Source organism: Triplophysa rosa, linkage group LG7 (genome assembly GCF_024868665.1).
Source record: "Triplophysa rosa linkage group LG7, Trosa_1v2, whole genome shotgun sequence".
NCBI classification, from domain to species: domain Eukaryota; kingdom Metazoa; phylum Chordata; class Actinopteri; order Cypriniformes; family Nemacheilidae; genus Triplophysa; species Triplophysa rosa.
Window position 1 is genome coordinate 10566939 of NC_079896.1, and position 20553 is coordinate 10587491.

General features: G+C 40.7%; 1 protein-coding gene across 1 annotated transcript; it reads left to right on the plus strand.

The window, feature by feature from the left end:
- Nucleotides 1-426: 426 nt before the first annotated feature.
- On the plus strand, nt 427-20553 carry il23r (interleukin 23 receptor). The gene is made up of 18 exons (XM_057338918.1): nt 427-1115; nt 1238-1440; nt 1838-1901; nt 2027-2115; nt 2266-2538; nt 2909-3032; nt 3250-3410; nt 3552-3688; nt 3800-3956; nt 4049-4131; nt 4480-4684; nt 5053-5241; nt 5350-5448; nt 6234-6389; nt 8746-8919; nt 11679-11766; nt 11981-12071; nt 18298-20553. The coding sequence occupies exons 3-18, from the start codon at nt 1891-1893 to the stop codon at nt 18868-18870; spliced, it is 2610 nt and encodes an 869-aa protein (XP_057194901.1). The 5' UTR covers nt 427-1115; nt 1238-1440; nt 1838-1890; the 3' UTR covers nt 18871-20553.

Below are 20553 nucleotides of genomic sequence, written 5' to 3' on the forward strand. Positions count from 1 at the left end.
CAGCCGGCACCCAGTCCTGTCCAGCCGGCCTTCCAGCCAGTGACTCAGCCGGCCTTCCAGCCGGCGACTTAGCTGGCCTTCCAGGCTGTGACTCAGCCAGCCTTTCAGTCGGCGTTCCAGCCAGTGACTCAGCCGGCGACTCAGCCAGTCACTCAGCCGGTACCCAGCCCTGCCTCCAGTCCGGCACCCTGTCCAGTCCTGCCGGCACTCCAGCCGGCAGCCAAGCCTGCCCCTGCCTCCGTCAAGTCCCCGTGGACTCCGTGCCCCAGAGCACCCCCCGAACCAAGTCTCCCTCACCTAGCCCCAGCCCCTTTGGACTTCCCTCTATGGACTCTTTTGTTCCCCCACCCCCCCTCCCATGTTTGTTATTTTTATTGTCTCACCCCAACCCATTCATTGTTATTTCTTGTTTGCCTTTATTACTTTTGACCATGTTTTGTTGGATGTTGTCTGTTACCCAGACAACGGTCTTGTCTCGTTAGTTGGCCCCTTGGTGAACGCCTGGAAGCGTTCATTAAGGGGGGGGGGGGCTTCTGTCATGGTTCTGCCTCTTGTTGTCCTGTCTTTCTTGGTCTTGTGGCAGAACCATGGCAAAGCCTCGTGTTTTGTGTGGAGAGAAACATATTTTTGTCGGTCACGACATAATATGCGTTCTCTCCGGTCTCGTCTTTGGTCCTGCCCCTCTCGTTCCCCTTTTAGCTTCCCGCCTGTTCTCTCATTACCCACACCTGCCCAATTGTTATCTCCTTTGTTAGTTCCCTATTTAATGCCCTTGTGTCTATTGTCCTGTGCTTGTTCGTACTTCTTGTTTCCTGATGGTTTGTTCCCTAAAGGATATCTTGTTATACCTTTGTTACCTGATTATTTTCTGTCCACATGTTTGTTATATTATGTTATTTAAATAAAAACCCCTAGACTAAGTTTTGTGTTATCTCCCTCCTTGTGTTATGGCAGTGGCTGTAACACTCTGAATCTCAAGTTTATTATTACTACAATGGGGTTTCCCCAGAAATATGTTACTTTGAAGATGGAAATTAAAAAGTGGGGCAAGCAGGAAGACTCGATGTGTTCACATGGGCTGAGCATGTGAACGGGAAGGTCTGAGGACAGCATGGGTAATTATGATTTTATTGATGTTAACAGATTTTAAATTATAAATATCAATTTTTTTTATGAAAACCATTTGAAGAGCTTTCAAAGACAGCTGAATTAATGTGTATTATCTTTTCCTCCACAGGTTTTTGAAAGGTCATAACATATGTCACTTCTGAACCTGGCAGTCTTGTCGAGCAAGCCGATGAGGATGAATCATGGCAATAACAAATTAACATTTTTGTCTTCCCATCTTGGTGACACTTCGATCCATTGAGTTATTCTTCAGACCATGAAGAAGTTCAGCAAAAGAGTCCAAATTAAGCTTGCACATGTGGCATAGTAAAGGTTTGCATGATTTTTTACAACATACCTAGAAAATATATATAATATAATATTTTACTGTGTATTCTTGTAGGTCAATTTTATTTATTTACAGGTTTATACATTTCTGTTTTAGGTTTCAGTTTTGAATAATTAAGGTTATGCTTATAGTGCTGAGTAAAAAGGTGGTTTAAAAAGTAGGATGCCTAAATGTTACAGACGATTCTCAGAGTTTCATAAATACCACAAATCTAGGTCATTGCCCCTTCAAAGAGCGATGTATCTTTGACTAAACCAGGTCGACATAATTGTTGTGCTTGCAAAGTTAGCGCTCACGACAGCGCTGACTGTTTTTACATAGGTCACAAACATGCTTATAATTTTCTGGTAAGCTTCATCACATCTGGGTTGTTTTTTACAGCCTGACATGTGCAGGAAAACTATGTGACACCATTGTGTGAAAGGTATACCATTATGTATAAAAGGTAACCCACTTTTTGTTCTGCCTACACAACTTGCATGTGTATGTGAGAAATATAAGGCAGTAAGAAAAAAATAAAAGACATGAAATATCGAAACAAATACTTGACATATTATTCATTAATCATAGAGACTCAGGACGACAAAAGCATGAAATGGATTTTATCATTGGAGTTTGGCAAGTGGTGTTACTTTTTCTTTTCAACTGCAAACTATGTGGTGAGTAAACTGCAGTGTTCCAAGTTATTGTGATTTATCTGTAATTGTATGTAGCCTATTTTAAGTTTCCACCACCTTATTTATTTATTCTTATTTATTATCTTATCTTGTAAGATAATATTTTCTTGTTTGGTTTAACTCTCTGCTTAGGATGCTACGGAATAATTTGTGCTGGAACAGTAATGGTAAAATCAAACATCATTCGTCTGGGAACAAACTTGACAGTACGATGCCAGTCGGACACTGAACGGTGTGGCAGACACTTTGCCATAACCTTCAATGGAAAGACCATTTTCGAAAAAACAAATTGCTCTTTTGTACAAACGGAGATAGTCGTCAATCAGCCCAGATCCTGGGTCCTCTGCAGTGTCAAGGAGAACGAAAACTGGCACATTGTTTGCGGTCAAGATCTCACAGCTGGCTGTAGGTTCATATCTTCATGCATATTTATGAAGCTAATTAATACAATTAACTTAAGTAAATCAACTCAAATACATTGCTTTATGATTGTTTATGATTAACAGATCAATAGTTAACATATCAATATTTTAAGTTTCATTTCTATTTATATCTGTGCATTTTATAGTTTCATAGTATATTGAATGTATTTTATATTGCAGTGTGCTATTGATTGTAATAATATCGCATTGTTATTAATAATAGCTTTAGTATTTTTAGGTTTAGTTAACAATTTTTCTTCTTTGATTAAAAATGGTCATTAACAACAAACATATTTTTGATCATGAATATTTAGCTATTGCTGAAACTGATTCTAATGAATGTTCTGTTTTAGATCCACCACCAAAGCCAACAAAATTCAACTGCGTCACGCACAGACATTCAGACTATGTGATCTGCTCCATGGCAGTCACAACTGAGACACATTTATCTACCAACTACACAGTAACATTTGAGCAGTAAGTTTGCCTCATTCAAAGATCCTTTTGTGGATTGTGAATTTCAGTTTAAAGGTGTTCTTGTTGCATATTTTATCATACCAGATTGTACCAGAAAGTCAAAATTCAGTAATTTACCAATCATGACAACCTTTATGAATAATCTCAGTCTGTGTGCAAAACGAGTTCTAAAGTCTTTTTCCTTCTCTGATTTGCCATGGCTTTCTCAAATGCAAAGTAAATGGACATCTCAATCTCTTCAGTATGAAATGAAGAATGGCCATGTCTCTGTTCCAAGATCTGTGTTTAATGAAACCTTAACATATGAAGTGCATGTAAAGGGGTACAATGAATTAGGAGAGGCTAACTCCACTTTCACCTTCTCAGTTTTGAACTGCGGTAAGAGATCAAATTATGCAGTTATTCATTTCTGAAGCACCTTGGCACTTTGATATACAAATATTCTCATTTTGATTTTATCATCTCGTTATTTGCCTTCAGTCTGAATTGAATGATATTGAAAATATTGTTTTTGTTTAGTGATTCCAAGCACTCCAGAGATAACAAAGGTTGAGTTTAACAAGGGCTCTTTTTCTCCTACAATACGTTGGGAGAGCTCGGACGATTCGCTGAAACCAAGCTTAAGGTTCAGAAGCATACACAATAATCAGGACTGGGTAATAATCTTGTTTGTTTTTGTCATTGCTTTAAAAAGCAATAAAAGATGAAAAGTTCTTGTTAAAAATCAAGGCACCATCACAATAAGTTTTGTTGTTTGAACTAATCAGGTTCTGGGAAAAGTGACAGAGCTTCAAGATGGACTCATACTAATGCAGGAAAGCTTAGAACCATTTATGTCGTATGTGCTGGAGCTGAGAGTGTGTGTCAATTTAACAAACTGCAGCATGTGGAGTCACCCCTTCAACATAAACAGTCCTGGAATAGGTAAATCAAAATTTCATAAATTAAAATGAAATCAAGTAAGGACAAAATACATTAGTGTTTACAATTATTTTGTATTCAATTCTGTGCCCTAGCACCCTCTCACAAACTGGATGTGTGGAGAATAATCAAGAAGAAGGATGCCCATGGCCTTCAGCATGTTACAGTGTTGTGGAAGGTAATTCACTTCAAAACTTTTTAGAATGTGTATATAGTTTTTTAACAAAATGCATTAAAACGTACATAAATAAATCAATAGACATACCATTCGTATGTCTACATAATGTCACTGCCTGTGTAAAAAGTAATGAGCACTATAATTCTATTTCACACCACGAAATAGAACTATAGTGACACCTACTGGCAGATGTGCAGAATCACACAAATGTCTTCGTAGATGCAGTGAATTGGCTAGTGTAAGTTACTTTAATAAGGGATAATGACTGAGTGCAATTTTAAACCTTACATCTTTATGATATGCATGATCTCATTTGCGTTGAGTTTTCACTTCTACTGTATCTTTTAGCCATATAAATCAGAAAATTACACTGGAAATTTGTTACAATACAAATTATCTTATGAAGAAAAGGACAAAGTCCATGAAATGAACTGCTCAGCTGACATCACTCGTCACACACTTCAGCTTCCCCTTGAAGTGGCAGAGATCAACGTCAATGCTATTACATCTGCTGGCTCCTCCCCCTCAGCACCTGTCAGCTTGGCATATACAGGTAAAACTTTAATTATTTATTTATTATTTATTTATTTCAATGATCTAAGAGATATATACATCACTGTTTCTCAAACAGGTGGCCGGGACCCAATTTCAACAAACTTCGAAGGGGGACTTAAAATAACTTAAAAGGATTTAAACAAAACAAAGCAAGCATTAAAATAACCTAAAACGACAAAAATATAAACATTTCAAAACATTAGAGTCCCCCTTTTTTTTTGTTATGCAGGCTAGAAATTATAAATGGGGGGGGGGGGCTTCAAATATTGTTGTGGACAATGGGGTGGCTTTGAAGACAAAACGGTTGATCTGTTGCTCCACATGGCAGTTTATTTATGATCCTTTTTCGTTTTATGTGCTTTACAGGTAAACCAGCCCCTATCATAACACATTTAGCTCCAGCAACAGGGGGCAGTGTGCGTCTAGATTGGGACGTGTCTCATTACAGCGAGGGTGTGGAAAGAATTATGGGTTTTGTAGTCCAGTGGCATAAGAGTCCAGTGCATTTACAATGGAAGAGATTAGCAAAAGACAGCAGTTATACATTCCTTGAAGGTAAAACTTTTCAAATCCATTTCTAGATGTACAGATCTTTAAAAGAAAGCGGGTTAAATGATGATTTCATTTTAAAATCCTTAAACTATTATTAAACTGTACTTCCAGGTATGCAAGCTGGTGTCTTGTATAACATTTCTTTATATATTGAAGAAGCCAGTGGAGTTTCAGATCCTGCATTTGCTCAAGTTTATTCAAAAGAAGAGAGTAAGTTCATGAGGTTTGTGGGGCTAGTTGTCACACAAGGGAATTGCCACAATAGCGGTATACAAAAGCAGTATTTTAATGGTTTTAAGTCATAAGTCAAATAAAATTCAGTTTCAGACCAACCCTCCTAAATTAGAACAATTTTTAGAGCTGCAAACTGTAACTGGGTTTTAATATTTCTTTAAAATAATTTTTATATATTTAACAAAAGTACATAAAACAACCAGTGTTGAAAACAGTCTCATTGCCTTACCACGTTTCACAACGGTAAGCTTATAATAATGATTTAACAGTTGAGTGCTCAGGTCGGATTTAGCCGAATCAGAAAGACATAATTTTATGTTTCAAGCCTAGATGGCAATATTAGAGAAAAATAAAAAAAGACTCGGAGAAGATTTTATTTTTCCTTCATAAAAGCGTAATAAAGGGTGATTGTAAATAAAAAAAGTCGAACTTATTTTTTATCATATATCAGGCACGCTGTATTTGGGAAATGTATCACTTATAAATATTTTGTGATATTTACAGTGATATCGCACATAAATACATTTCCACAAGAGGGCAGTGATAGAGAATTCGTCGAGGGAGCTGTTAGTTGTCAAACTTATCACACATAAATACTTGTGTAGTTACGTACGAGATTTATGAGAAAAGCACATTTCCACATGAGGGCAATGATAGAGAATTTGTAGGCCATAGAGAATTTTGTTTTAAATTGTTCAGCATTTTATAGATGACTCATAATCCTCCTGTTTGTTTGTTTGTTTTATTTTTTATTTTGTCAGAGCCATTGACTGGTCCAGATGTGTCAATAACTCATGTAGAGGAGAAGCACGTTCTCATCCAATGGGAAGAATTAGAGCAAGAGAAACGGAGGGGATTTATCACAAACTATACCATTTACTTTCAGAGACACACTGACAAGACACTCATTCAGAACAGTGAGTAATATACTTGTGTTTGTTGAGCTTTGTGGTTTGTGTCTATATGTGTCTGTTTATGACACTGGGGGAGGAGTGTGATGCACTACATTTACATTTATGCATTAAACTTTTATCCAAAGTCACTTATGGTGCATATAGCATATACTTTTATTAATGATTAATGACATTGGTGTTGTTATGGCAGTGGTGTGCAGTTTTGTGCCATCGTTATCACAATGCTGTAAAAATGTTTTAGTTAGTTTGTTTTTGTTAGTTTAGCAACAGGTGTCTTCAAACTGACCCACAAGTGATCCAGTGCACCTTTATACTTTTAGCAAATGGAAAAAAATCTACCTGTCTATGGTTTGAGACTCGTCACTGTCACACCCACAGTTTGATGACAGGGTTTTCCACCATTTACTGAAAATGTTCACATCCTCTTCCAGTAACCCCACTCCTCTACACATTACTTGTCTGAGAATGATGAAGAGCGTGTGTTTTTTTGCTTGCACTGTAAAACATTTACTTTTTATGTAAATTAGCTGGTTAAATTGGGATTTATAGTTATGGACACATCTAACATGGGGACCACTACGATATTGCATTAGTGTATGATTTAAAATGCCTTCATAATCTAAAGTTGCATTTGCTTAAGGTCAAAGTATGCGGGGAAGTTTTGCTTTGACTGGCTACCGAGCTGACAAATAGTTCCCATAAAAAACTTTTGACTTCATTTTTATTTACAGTTTGGTTGACATCGTTGTTATTTATAGTAGTTTTGAGATATTATTTTACTACTGCAAAACAAAATGTATGGGTAGTGGAAAAAGTACATCACTGGGACCGGCCCTCATGTCACCTTGAAGTGAAACTGAAAATAGTCATTGATGGGCCCCACATTCTTAGGCAGATGAGAGTAACTTTCAATTTCTAAATTTATAAAATACTTGTGGTGAAGCGAAATATTAGAAAGTATACTGCGGTTTATAAATGAGTGGGTGTGCGTATGCCCTGCGTAGTCCTGCCTGGGTACAGTAGTTGCGCATTCTACACATTCTACATTCTATTGTCTGAATGATTTGTATAAAAACTGTCTAGAGGTGGTCATTACTGCAATGAAATAAAGTTCTTTCAATGTTATTTTAGTGTCTTCTTAGAGCTACAGATAAGGCAGGCTCGACTGAGACCCAGCAGCTATTCTTAACATGTGGCTTGAGGCATGACAGGAAATAGAGGCAGCAGCGGAAGACATGTGGCTATGTGCAAAATGTTTGTACCTTTTCCAGTGTAAAGCTACTTTAACCAAACTTTTAAACAGACAACAGAACTTGGTCAGAAAGTGGTCAGAAAATGTCTGTTTACGTCTTGTGGTGTAAAAACGTTGGTGAGAAATACAGAACAGGCGAAAAAAGAACATCAGTTTTCTAAAGGTGTTAAATATTCCCACCCTACTGAGCCGTTATACAGTTTAGTGTTTAACATTAGTTTGACTTTACCTCAAATACTCCCAGGGCTTATATTCAGACTCACAGGTTCATCTCTAGCCCCTGAACCTTGAAGCCATTTAGACTGACTGTCTTCATTAGCATTATTCAGATTCAGAGACTGTTAATCGCTAACTGTCAACCATCTTAAGCAGACTTAAAAACTGAACAGTGTTAGGAAAGCAAATGTTAAAGGGGTCATATATGACAGCTAAAACGAATATTATCGTTTGTTTTAGATGTAATCCAATGTGTATATACGATTTAACGCTGCATTTTCCACATACCGTGCATGTTTGTATCTCCTCTTTGCCCCGCCTCTCTGAAACGCGCAGATTTTTACAAAGCTCATTGCTCTGAAAAGCGAGGTGTGCTATGATTGGCCAGTTAACCAGTGCGTAGTGATATGTCGAATACTGCAAGCGTGTCATGGAAATGTAACACCCCTTGCCATATTTGGAACATCAGGTTCCAAAGCAATTGTACTGACAGGTACGCCCATCTTACTTGCGTATACATTTGGGCGGTCTTAGTCAAATCATACCACGAACTGACGTGGATTTGTGGGGGTGTGGTTACACGAGGCGTTTCAGGCAGGTCTGGGTGAGCATTCGCTTTAGACAGAGTGCGTCTTTTGTTCCGACATTTTCATTTTTGCAATTTTACGCGTCTAATACATGCATGGGCAACTTATAACACACCAAAGACACAGAAAAACACATATTCGCGCCATATGATCCCTTTAATATATATATATTATTAAGAAATGTACATATATGCATTTGCAGACCATGATTTTGGTGTCACTAATGTCGTGAATACCATATTGCACCAGAATATGTTTTCATCTCTGTATGGTTGTGTCATTATGTTGTGTATTCTTACTGCAGCAACTCTACCCAACACACTTCCAAGATCTCTAAATTGGAAGCTGCTGGATCCGCAGGAAAGTTTAGACGTACTGGTCTCGGCATGGAACTCTGCGGGTGAAGGACCCAAAGGAAAAGCCGCCACATCACTCCCCAGTTTGACATGTGGGAAGACTGTGTCAGACTACACAACAGGTACCTGATGAGAGAGTAAAACAACACCAATGTAAAAACACCAAACTCAATGCAGGTGGTGTATGGGTTGTGCATAATGTTTGTGTTGCTGCAAGTATCGGCACTACACTCTTTAAAATAATGTGTTAAATAACAACACATTTTTGTGTTATGGAATTCACATTAACAATCACATTAACACAATTTTAACGACATGACAAATGCCTTGTTCTTGGTGGTAGTTCACCACAGAAAATTCTGTCATGAATTACTCTGTCTAGTTGTTCCAAACTTGTTTAAATGTGTTTGTTTGGTTGAACACAAAGATATATGGAAGAATGTTAGACACATTTCTGGGGCATCCTTGGCTATAGTGGTGGCGATTTGGTGAGGTGCAAGGACAGAGGACCCAGGTGCAGACAGCGGGTAAAGGGTTAACAAGACTAATAATAAAATAAAACAAAAACCCACGAGGGGGTAAAACAAGAACAAGGATATAACAGGACACAGGAACAAGGACTAACAACACCTAACAAGACTAAAGATAACATTTACCATTCAATACAAATAACTAGACTAGACTAACAGGAACAGGAACTCACCCACATGAAACGAATGACAGATAACAATGAACCAGCACAGGACAGAAGACACAAGGGCATTAAATAGGGAACTAAATCAAGAGGGGACAGGTGCGGGCATGAAATCATTAACAATCAATAATGAGGAAACAAGAGGGCGGGGACAAAGACGAGACCGGAGAGTATGGCAGGCCATCCGTGCCAAAATATCTCTCTCCACATGAAACATGGGGTTCTGCCATGATCCCGCCACTAGACCAACAGAAACATGACAAAAGGCGGCAGAATCATGACAGAAGCCCCTCCTTAAGGAGCAGCATCCTGACGCTCCCTAAGGCACAAACCAGAGAAAACAAAACAGGGGAACAAGGAAGTCCAAAAAAGTCCACAAGGACACCGACTGGATGGCCGGCTGCACCGGACTGGAATGGCTGGCTGCACCGGACTGGAACGGCCGGCTGGGAGGCCGGTTGAGTCACCAGCTGGGCAGGCCTGGATGTCGACGAGACGGGGCAGGAAGTCGGTGGCTGAGCTGCGCACTCTGGCAGCTGGGCAGCATTCTCCGGCGGCTGGGCAGCGCTCTCCGGCGGCAGGGCAGCTACCCGGGACACCGGCTGGATCGCCAGCAGGACAGGGCAGGGTGTCGACTCGACAGGCCTGGGTACCAGCTGGGATGCCGGCAGGGAACAGGACACCGGCGGTCTCGCCCCCGGAGGGGAGCCCGACTGTCCCGACCCTGGAGGGGAGCCTGACCGTCCCGACCTCGGAAGGGAGTCCGGCGGCTTCGATCCCGGAGGGGAGCCTGGCGGCTTCGACCCTGGAAGGGAGTCCGGCGGCTTCGACCCTGGAAGGGAGCCCGGTGGCATCGACCCCTCCCACTGCGATCCCTCTGTCTGCTGGGTCCATTTATGGCTGGTTCATTCTGTCACGATTTGGTGAGGTGCAAGGACAGAAGACCCAGGTGCAGAAAGCGGGTAAGGGGTTAACAAGACTTTAATAATAAAATAAAACAAAGACAAAACAAAAACCCACGAGGGGGTAAAACAAGAACAAGGATATAACAGGACACAGGATCAAGGACTAACTACACCTAACAAGACTAAAGATAACATTTACCATTTAATACAAATAACTAGACTAGACTAGACTTACAGAAACAGGAACTCACCCACATGAAACAGATAACAATGAACCAGCACAGGACAGAAGACACAAGAGCATTAAATAGGGAACTACATCAACAGGGGACATGTCTGGGGCATGAAATCATTAACAATCAATAATGAGGAAACGAGAGGGCGGGGACAAAGACGAGACCGGAGAGTATGGCAGGCCATCTGTGCCAAAATATCTCTCTCCACATGAAACATGGGGTTCTGCCATGATCCCGTCACTAGACCAGCAGAAACATGACAAAAGGCGGCAGAATCATGACAATGGTAGTCAAAGGTGCCCCAGAATTCCTCAAAATATCTTCTTTTGTGTTAAACAGAACAAAAAAAATTCCTACTATGGTAGTCAATGATTCCCCAGAAATCTCAGTTGCTAACATTCTTCCAAATATCGTATATATTCAGGTTTAGAACAAATTGAGGTTGATTAAATGATGACAGAGTTTTTAAACCCTTTAATGGGTTTGTCATGTCGCGCCGCATACAGTGTGGACAAAATGTAAAATTATAATGGGTTCTATTGTCCTTTTGTTATGTCATGTCGTGTGGCCCCGTGTCAGGTGTAGACACGATGTACCGTAATAGGTGTCTTGCTCGAAAACAACTGGCACTGACACATCTTAAAAGATATCAGTGTGATTGTTTTGTTTCAAGATGCACATAGTAATGTTTTAATTTTTGCAAAGTATGTTTTAAAAATGACTTAAATACACTAATTTAACTAACACTGTGTCTACACCGGACGCAGTGTGGCCGCATCCAGTGTGGACAAAATTTTTAATTATAACGGGTTGTAATATGTTCTTTTGTCGCGTCGCATCTAGTCCTAGGCCTAGTCCTGGATTAAGATAATCCCTGTCCGGAAAGTATTTTTTAACACATAAAAGGGACAACAAAGTTGAGTTAAGATGTATTATAATTAACTTTAGATTATGACAGATTTTACAGTTTTAACAGTTTTAGAGTGTAATATTAGTGTAAATTAATAGAAGTATTATACCAACTCTTGTGTTTCTGAACATTGCAGATAGAATGGTAGCTGGATTTTGCTTGGTGGCTGCTGTTCCTATAGTGATCCTAGCCAACCTGATGTATCTAAAATGTGTGCGGCAAAGGTGATGTGCTGAATGAGGGGGTTATGATTTTACTCATTGTCTGCACTACTGTTTCTCTGCACACCGTTTCATAATGTGGTTAATGTCTGTAGTAGTGTACTTCATAATGTTACAGTCACAGCCACAGATGATAAATACATTTACCATAGTGATAACGTGAAGACGTTATGTTCGTTTAACTGTGTATCTTGTTTGTTAAAAAATCTTTTTACAGAATGATGAAGATGTGCATGTCCATGGGAGTCACATGGCTTTTTGAGAATTTACCTAAATTTGATAATAGCAATGCTATAAAACTACTAAAGGTAATAATGTTTATACCTAAAGAGTTATTCACTGATTGTACCAGGTTATTGCAAGATGAAAAGTGTTTGCATGATTTAAAGGGACAGTTCACCCAAAAATGATTTCATCATTTACTCACTCTCATGTCATTTCAAAGTATGACTGTCTTTCTTCTGCAGAACACAAAAGAAGATAATTCTTCTTGTTCATTTAATAAACAGCCAAGCTACTCAACTACAATATTAAATACATTGACAGACTAAGCTATTTATATCTTACCTTTGGAGGTGTACATTTGTGACCCTACCTTTGAAAACCAGTTTTAGTAAAGGATCATCCACGGCTAGCCGTGCGTTATAGGATTTCAATACACGACGTGGAGGCTAATGCTGGGTTCACACCAAACGCGAACAATCACGTTCCACACTCATTATTACGCGCGGGAAAAGTTAGTTATTTTCGCGTGAGTGACGCGATCTATTTTCAACCTACCTTACTTGTTGCAGCTGAAGTCAACTGAAGCGCGTAAGTGTAATTGATTAATCTTGTCTTATTGAGTTTCAACGCAGTTTCGTTGCTTTGTTTACTACCGCGTTTGTCACGTGTTGAAGTCGCGTTTGTTCTCGTGCTGGTTTCGTTTGTTATTGGGAGATATTGGAAGGCGTGTCCAAAGCCAGGTACAGGATTTAAACGGTGCACTCTGCCCAGTTTGTGGGAGAAGCAGTTTGTTGCAGCTGAAGTTAAAGGCAGAGTAGATAATTTGGAAAATGCTAACGTTTGCCTGCTAGCAGTGCAATGATACGATCCCTCCCTCTCGCGAATCACCATCCAAAGCCACATCTCCTCCAAAACACATGAGCGCGCGCACAGATCAGAAGCTGTTGGATCGGTTCCAGTGAAGTCATGTCACATTCACCTGTGAGAAAGCATTACAGTACAAAGTGAATTACATTACTGCAATAGCTAACATCTCCAGGTACCTGCTCTCTGTCCGCCATTGTCCCGCTGCCTGCACATCACACATGAGCGCGCTGATGACGTATGATGTCTGCATGAACAGGGTGCGCAGTGGGATGCAAAATACGCTGACTGAAAATGTACACATGACGCATCATTGCCCTCGGACCGAGGGCCGTAATTGGTCCAATGTTTTTTGACCCTACGCCTTTCACAGACGATATATAATTATAAAAATACCAATGTTTCGCTTTACTTGTTGATTGCTATCAGGATGTTAAGAGACTTCCAACCAGCATGACAAATAACATTTCTGGACAGGATTGCCTACTCTGCCTTTCACTGAAGCGCGTAAGTGTAATTGATTAATCTTGTCGTATTGAGTTTAAACGCAGTTTCGTTGCTTTGTTTACTACCGCGTTTGTCACGTTTGAAGTCGCGTTTGTTCTCGTGCTGGTTTTGTTTGTTATTGGGAGATATTGGAAGGCGTGTCCTGCTGAATTCAATTGCGTGATTCAGACGGGTATATAAGTGAATTGACACCGCGGCAACCCTCATCACGTGAAGACCATCGACTCTACCTGCGCGACTCCACCGAGCAAGGACACCGACAAGGCACTTGAGTATTGCACCTCAGTATTAATTTTTTGCACAATTTATTCTCTTCTTGTTATTTGTTATTCCTTATTCCCCGCACTACAACTTGTGAATCACTTAGAAGGCCACGCAATGCTAATAATCTGCGCACTCTTTCAGCATCCACAACTACCTCAATTACATTTCCCATTGGTTTATGGAACTGCCAATCTGCTGTAAACAAAGCAGATTTCATCACAGCTATTGCTAAACATTCTGGTCTTTCTCTTTTAGCACTTACTGAAACCTGGGTCATGCCAGAGGACACTGCCACACCGGCTGCTCTCTCAAATAACTACACTTTCTCCCACAGCCCACGCATATCAGGGAGGGGTGGAGGAACCGGTCTACTTATGGCCAACGACTGGAAATTCAAACCGCTGGCATCCTCGTGTGACAACATCTCCTTCGAGTCAAACGCTGTTACTATCATCCACCCTGTTAAAACTCATGTTGTGGTTATCTATCGTCCCCCGGGTAGGCTTGGACAATTCTTGTAGGAGTTGGATACACTTCTGTCATCCTTCCCTGAGGATGTTACTCCTCTGGTGGTACTTAGAGACTTCAACATCCACCTTGAAAAACCACAGGCTGCCGACTTCAACAACCTGACTGCGTCGTTTGACCTCAAGCGAGTTCCCACTTCAGCAACCCATAAGTCTGGTAATTAACTAGATCTTATCTACACACGCCCCTTCTCCACTCACCACTCCCAGGTCACCAGCTGCACACATCGGATCATTTCCTCATCACTCTTGATCTCGACCTCACTTCTCCAGACACTACACATGCTTCCCCACTGGTCAAATTCTGCCGCAACCTACGAACACTCTCTCCCGCTTATCCTCTGCGGTCTCTGCCACGCTCCCTCCCTCTGAACAGCTCTCTCTCTTGGATGCTAACAGTGTCACCGACACTCTTTGCACCACACTAACCTACTGCTTAGACAGCTTATGCCCTCTAACATCTAGGCCATCTCGTGCATCCCCTTCTGCCCCCTGGTTATCTGATGTTCTCCGTGAGCATCGCACCATGCTCAGGTCTGCTGAGAGAAAGTGGCGCAAATCTAAAGAACCTACTGACCTCAGTCTCTGTAAGTCTCTCCTCTCTTCTTTCTCTGCTGATGTCTCCTCTGCAAAAACCCAGTACTACCACGCTAAAATCAACAACTCGCCTGACTCTCGTACTCTCTTTAAAACCTTCTCTGCTCTTCCTTGCCCGCCTGCCCCCTCAACTCCATCTGACTTAACAGCTGATGATTTTGCGTCTTTCTTCGTAAAGAAAACGACTCCCATCAGCAGTCAGTTCTCTGTGCCGCCGCCTCTTGATCACGCCCAAACCCCCAACACATGCTCGTTCCCCTCTTTCTCTCTCCTATCTGAAGATGATGTCTCCAAGGTCATTCTAAGCACCCAACTACCTACCTCAACTCGTCTCTCACCACTGGTACATTTCCCACGTCTTCAAAGAGGCCCGTATTACCCCACTACTGAAGAAACCCACTCTTAATCCTGCACTGTTAGAGAACTACAGACCGGTATCACTCCTACCCTTCATTGCTAAAACTCTTGAATGTGTGGTATGTAACCAGCTCTCATCCTTTCTCACCCAGAACAACCTCCTGGACAGAAACCAGACTGGTTTCAAGAGCGGTCATTCCACTGAGACTGCGCTGCTCACTGTCACTGAAGCCCTGAGACTGGCAAGAGCCGCCTCTAACTCATCTGTATTTATCCTACTGGATCTATCTGCCGCCTTTGACACCAATAACCACCACATACTCCTGTCGACCCTCAAGGCTATGGGTGTCTCTGGAGTGGTGCTACAATGGTTCAGGTCTTACCTCACAGGTAGGTCATTTAGAGTATCCTGGAGAGGTGAAGTCTCAACATCTCGACACAGGGGTGCCTCAGGGCTCAGTGCTTGGTCTGTTGCTATTTTCTATATACATGACATCTCTAGGCTCTGTCATTCGGAAACATGGCTTTTCCTATCACTGCTATGCAGATGATACACAACTCCACCTGTCATTTCAGCCTGACGATCCGACTGTTTCTGCATGCATTTCAGCATGCCTAGCCAACATTTCGCTCTTGATGAATGACCATCACCTGCAGCTGAACCTTGCAAAAACAGAACTGCTTGTAATCCCGGCCGACACAAAGATTCATCACAACTTCTCCATTCAACTGGGCTCATCAACCATCACATCTTCCAGAACGGTCTATGATCGACGATAAGATTAATTTCACAGATCAGGTTGCCAGCACCACCTGGTCCTGTAGATTCATCCTCTACAATATTAGGAAAATTAGACCTTTCCTATCCGAGCATGCTACGCAAGTCCTAGTCCAGGCTCTTGTTCTGTCCAGACTGGACTACTGCAATGCGCTACTGGCTGGACTTCCAGCTTGCACAACCAAACCTCTACAGATGATCCAGAATGCAGCAGCACGAGTGGTCTTCAATGAACCAAAGAGAGCACACGTCATTCCTCTCTTCATTAAGTTACATTGGCTCCCTATAGTCGCTCGAATCAAATTCAAGACTCTGCTCCTGGCCTACAAGACCACCACTGATTTGGCACCCCCTTATCTTCACTCGCTAATGCAGACTTATAACCTGCCAGATCCCTATGCTCTGCAAACGAATGACGTCTTGTGGTGCCATCCCAAAAAGGTAAAAAATCTCTCTCACGTACTGTCTCTGGATCGGTTCCACATTTATGGAATGATCTGCCCACTGCTACAAGATCAGCAGATTCTGTAACCATCTTTAAGAATCATCTGAAAACACATCTCTTCCGTCAGCACCTGACTGATTAGTTCTGACTTCTATCTCTTTTCTACTCTTTCAAAAAAAAAAAAACTTAGCTCTGTATACTGTGGTAGGCTATATGAGACCAGTTTTTTATTGCACTTATGCTTTTTGTTGTCCTTATGTTGTTCCAATTGCTTCCATTGTTTCCCTCATCTGTAAGTCGGTTTGGATAAAAGCGTCTTCTAAATGTAAATGTAAATATAACCACCAGACACCTCCGCGAAGTGGATTAAGATCCTTTAATGCAAGGCTAGCCGTGGATTATCCCGCTTATACCATGGTCATTTGCCAAGTTACAGGCGTTATTGATGTTTACAGTGCAATTTTTGAACAGACAGGTGAAAATTACAGTTATTTTTGTCAGTTAATTTCAAATTTTGATCTAATTGACTGGAACTACCCGTGCATTACGTAAACAATTTTAATGCACACCTTCCAGCCAATCAGAATTGACTATTCAAACATACCATGTGTAAAATTTGATATTAAAGTGTGATTTCAACTTTTAATTTCACTATGATTTCAATTTTTGACATGGCCTTACGCAGTTAATATTAAAGGGAGTGGAAGGACCTTCAGAGATGAGGTCAGAGTTCAGTGGTGCATGGGGCGAGAGAGGGGGGGTTTGGGAGTGGAAGGACCTTCAGAGATGAAGTCAGAGTTCAGTGGTGCATGGGGCAAGAGAGGGGAGGGGGGGCAGGGAGGGAGTTTAGCTTCCTGACTGCCTGGTGGATGAAGCTCCTCCTTTAGTCTGCTGGTCCTGGCCTGGTGACTCCGCAGTCTCCTCCCTGATGGCAGCAGCCTGAAGAAGCTGTGTGTCGGGTGGGTGGGATCACCTGCAATGCAGAGGGCTTTGCGGGTGAGACGGGTTCCATAAATGTCCTGGAGTGAGGGGAGAGCGACACCAATGATCTTCTCAGGTGCTCTCACTATGTGTTGGAGGGTCTTGCGGCAGGACGTGTTGCAGGCGCCATACCACACATGATGCAGCTAGTCTCTAGGCTCTCGATGGTGTCTCTGTAAAAGGTGCACATGATGGGGGCTGGGGCTCTGGCTCTTCTCAGTTTGCGGAGGAAGTAGAGACACTGCTGTGCTTTCTTGGCCTGTGCTGCGTTCTTGTTAGTCCAGGAGAGACAGAGACATTTATTTGCTTTTGTACAATGTACAAAAGTACACGTGAGGAACTCAGATTTACACAGACTGCTTGAGCGGTCACAAGGGACAACCTGTCTGCTCACTAAATTGTTTTTAGGGGAAATGTCAGTGTAGTTGACTAGAACTCATAAAATTTGTGTATCAGAAGTGCATCTGTGACAAACCCCATTGACCAGGAGCCACACCTTTATTTTTGGGTTAGTTTACAGGAATATGGCAGCCTGTAAGTGTTTGCTATGTTTAAAGATATAGTTCACCCAAAAAAATGTTCATTTAATCACCCTCATTTCATTCCAAACCTGTGAGACTTACTATCTTCTGCAGAACACAAAAGAAGATATTTTGAAGAATGTTGGTAGCCAAGCAACACTGGGCACCATTTACGTCCATTGTATGGACACAAAACCACTAAGACATTACTTAAAATATTTTCTTTTGAGTTCCACTGAAAATGACTCTCATACAGTATTTGAACAATATAAGGGTGAATAAATGATGACAGAATTGTTATTTTTGAGTGGACTATCCCTTCAATACAGCTGTTAACTCTCCATATTGTATTAACATTTGTGAATAATAATATAATAAAATATAATGATATGATATATGTCGTAATGTAATGTCCATATGCATATTTGAGGTAACCAAATTGCCTAATGCTATTTATTTTGGTGTTAGGATGAGAGCTACCATCCATGGGGACCTCTTACTGGGGACAGTGATCCTCCCTTAACTCCCATTGAAGAAGTTACACCATCCTGGGAGCGGCAAGACTCTTATCCAACTGTTCTTCACGAGGATGTCCCAGATATACCCGTGGAGAGGCAGAGTTGTATCGAATGTCCCTATAAGCCACAGAGAACAGAAGGAGTCTATGAGACTACAGAAGAAGAGGTAAAAGATGAGGAGGATCAATTCCATTCGCTGATGTCTCCATTACATCTGCTTTATGACTTTAGTTGGGATATAAGCAGCATTCCTGTGATACCTGGACGCCTCAATAGCATCTTACCTATGGACGGAAGTCTTGGATCCTTAAGCGTTCTTGAAAGCTTCCTGTCAACCCCTCAATCAAATGAAAATGATGGAGGAATAAAAGAGTACAAGAGGAATGTGGAAACACGAACTGTAGAGCAGAGTTCATTCATAAGCCAAACTGTACTTCCTAATGACCTAGAGAGCTGTTTCCTTAATTCTAGTCCATACTCTCCACAAGGGGGTTGTTTTCGTTTTTTGCAAGAAGAGGATTAGGAGCTCTTTTGTAATGAAGTGTCCCGTCACTGACATCTTTATCTAAAGCAGAAGGGTGCATTTGTCCGAGCATCGATCAAGATGACAAAGCAACGATGCCGAACTTTCTGCTTGTCAACGGACGATGGGGCGAGTCTCTTTGAAAGTCAATATTTAGTTTGGTGACACTAGTGATGTTGGAATGCTGCAAACAGACATGCGGAGTGATTCAAACTGTGAACTGTTCTAGTGTTGTTATAAGAAATAGAAGCACTCTTGGATCGCTGAACCAATGCTAGTAATAATGTTAAATGATACGGCATATAGGCAAATAAATTAGTGTTAGTTTACCCCAAAATTAAAAATGCTGTCATTATTTACTCACCCTCTTGTCATTTCCAACCTGTATGACTTTCCTTCTTACGCAGAACTCAAAAGAAGATATTTTGAGAAATGTTGTTAACTGGCCCCCATTCACTTGCATTGGTTTTGTGTCCATACAATAGAATGGGGGCCAGTGCTGTTCGGTCACCACCTTTCTTCAAAATATCTTCTTTGGTGTTCTGCAGAAGAAAGAAAGTCATACAGGTTTAAAATGAGATGAGGGAGAGTAAATGATGACAGAATTTTCATTTTAGGTGAACTTGTAATCTGATGAGCAATTTAAACTAACCATGTTTACAATAATGTAAAGATTATTAAGACCACATACAAACTAAGTTGCACATACAAGGACTATTACCTTAAGCATTACTTTTTACAGCAATGAACATATCTAGGCATTGAAGACTTACTGTACTTCACATCTGTATATCTCTATTAGCGATTCATGCGCTTCCTTACAAAAAGTAATAGGAATATTTTTTTGTAAAAAATTATATTATATACTATTATAAAATAGAATATTTTTGTAGTAAGTATAATATCAATGGATTAGTATACTTTTACGTGCGCTATTTCAATACTACTTGGAACTAAATTGACCCACTTTTAGTTTTTAAAAGTAGACTTTTAAGTATATTTTATGTGTAACTTTGAGTGCACAGCTACTTTACAGCTATTTTTTTGTTTGTATTGCAACTATACTACAAGTGAACATATATGAATACTGTACTTTACTAGTTCAATACTTGTAGTGCATTTTTATTTGATCAAAGTACACTTCAAGTCAAGTACTGTATACTCAATGTACTTCATCAAAAGATTGAGGACAAGTATTGGCCAAATATACTTAGATTTTTCTGTCAGTATAGATCAAGAATCCCAATTGTCATTTTAACTATATTTCTTTGAAGTACATAAAATATAGACCGGGAGTATACTTTCTTGTTTTTGTTCTAAAAGATACTAATAGCTCACTTGAAAAAACTTCTTTTCGTAAGCGCTGTGTAAATGTTCTTACTTAAAATACTCGGAGTTCACATGTTATGATGGATCAATGACTTTTAATAAACAGCCAGTACACTTGTCTACAATAACCATGACACTGACAGAGCTTGTATCATAACTTTTATATATTTGGTGACTTATCTGCTTTTTAAAAATAGTTTTATACAGAGTTCAGATTTCTGCACAGACTGCTTGAGCGGTCACAAGGGACAACATGTCTCCTCATTAAATAGCCTTTAGAGGAAATATCAGCATAAAATGTTTGTGCCAGAAGTGCAGCTGTTAAATAAAGTTCATTGAGTGGAGACACCTTAA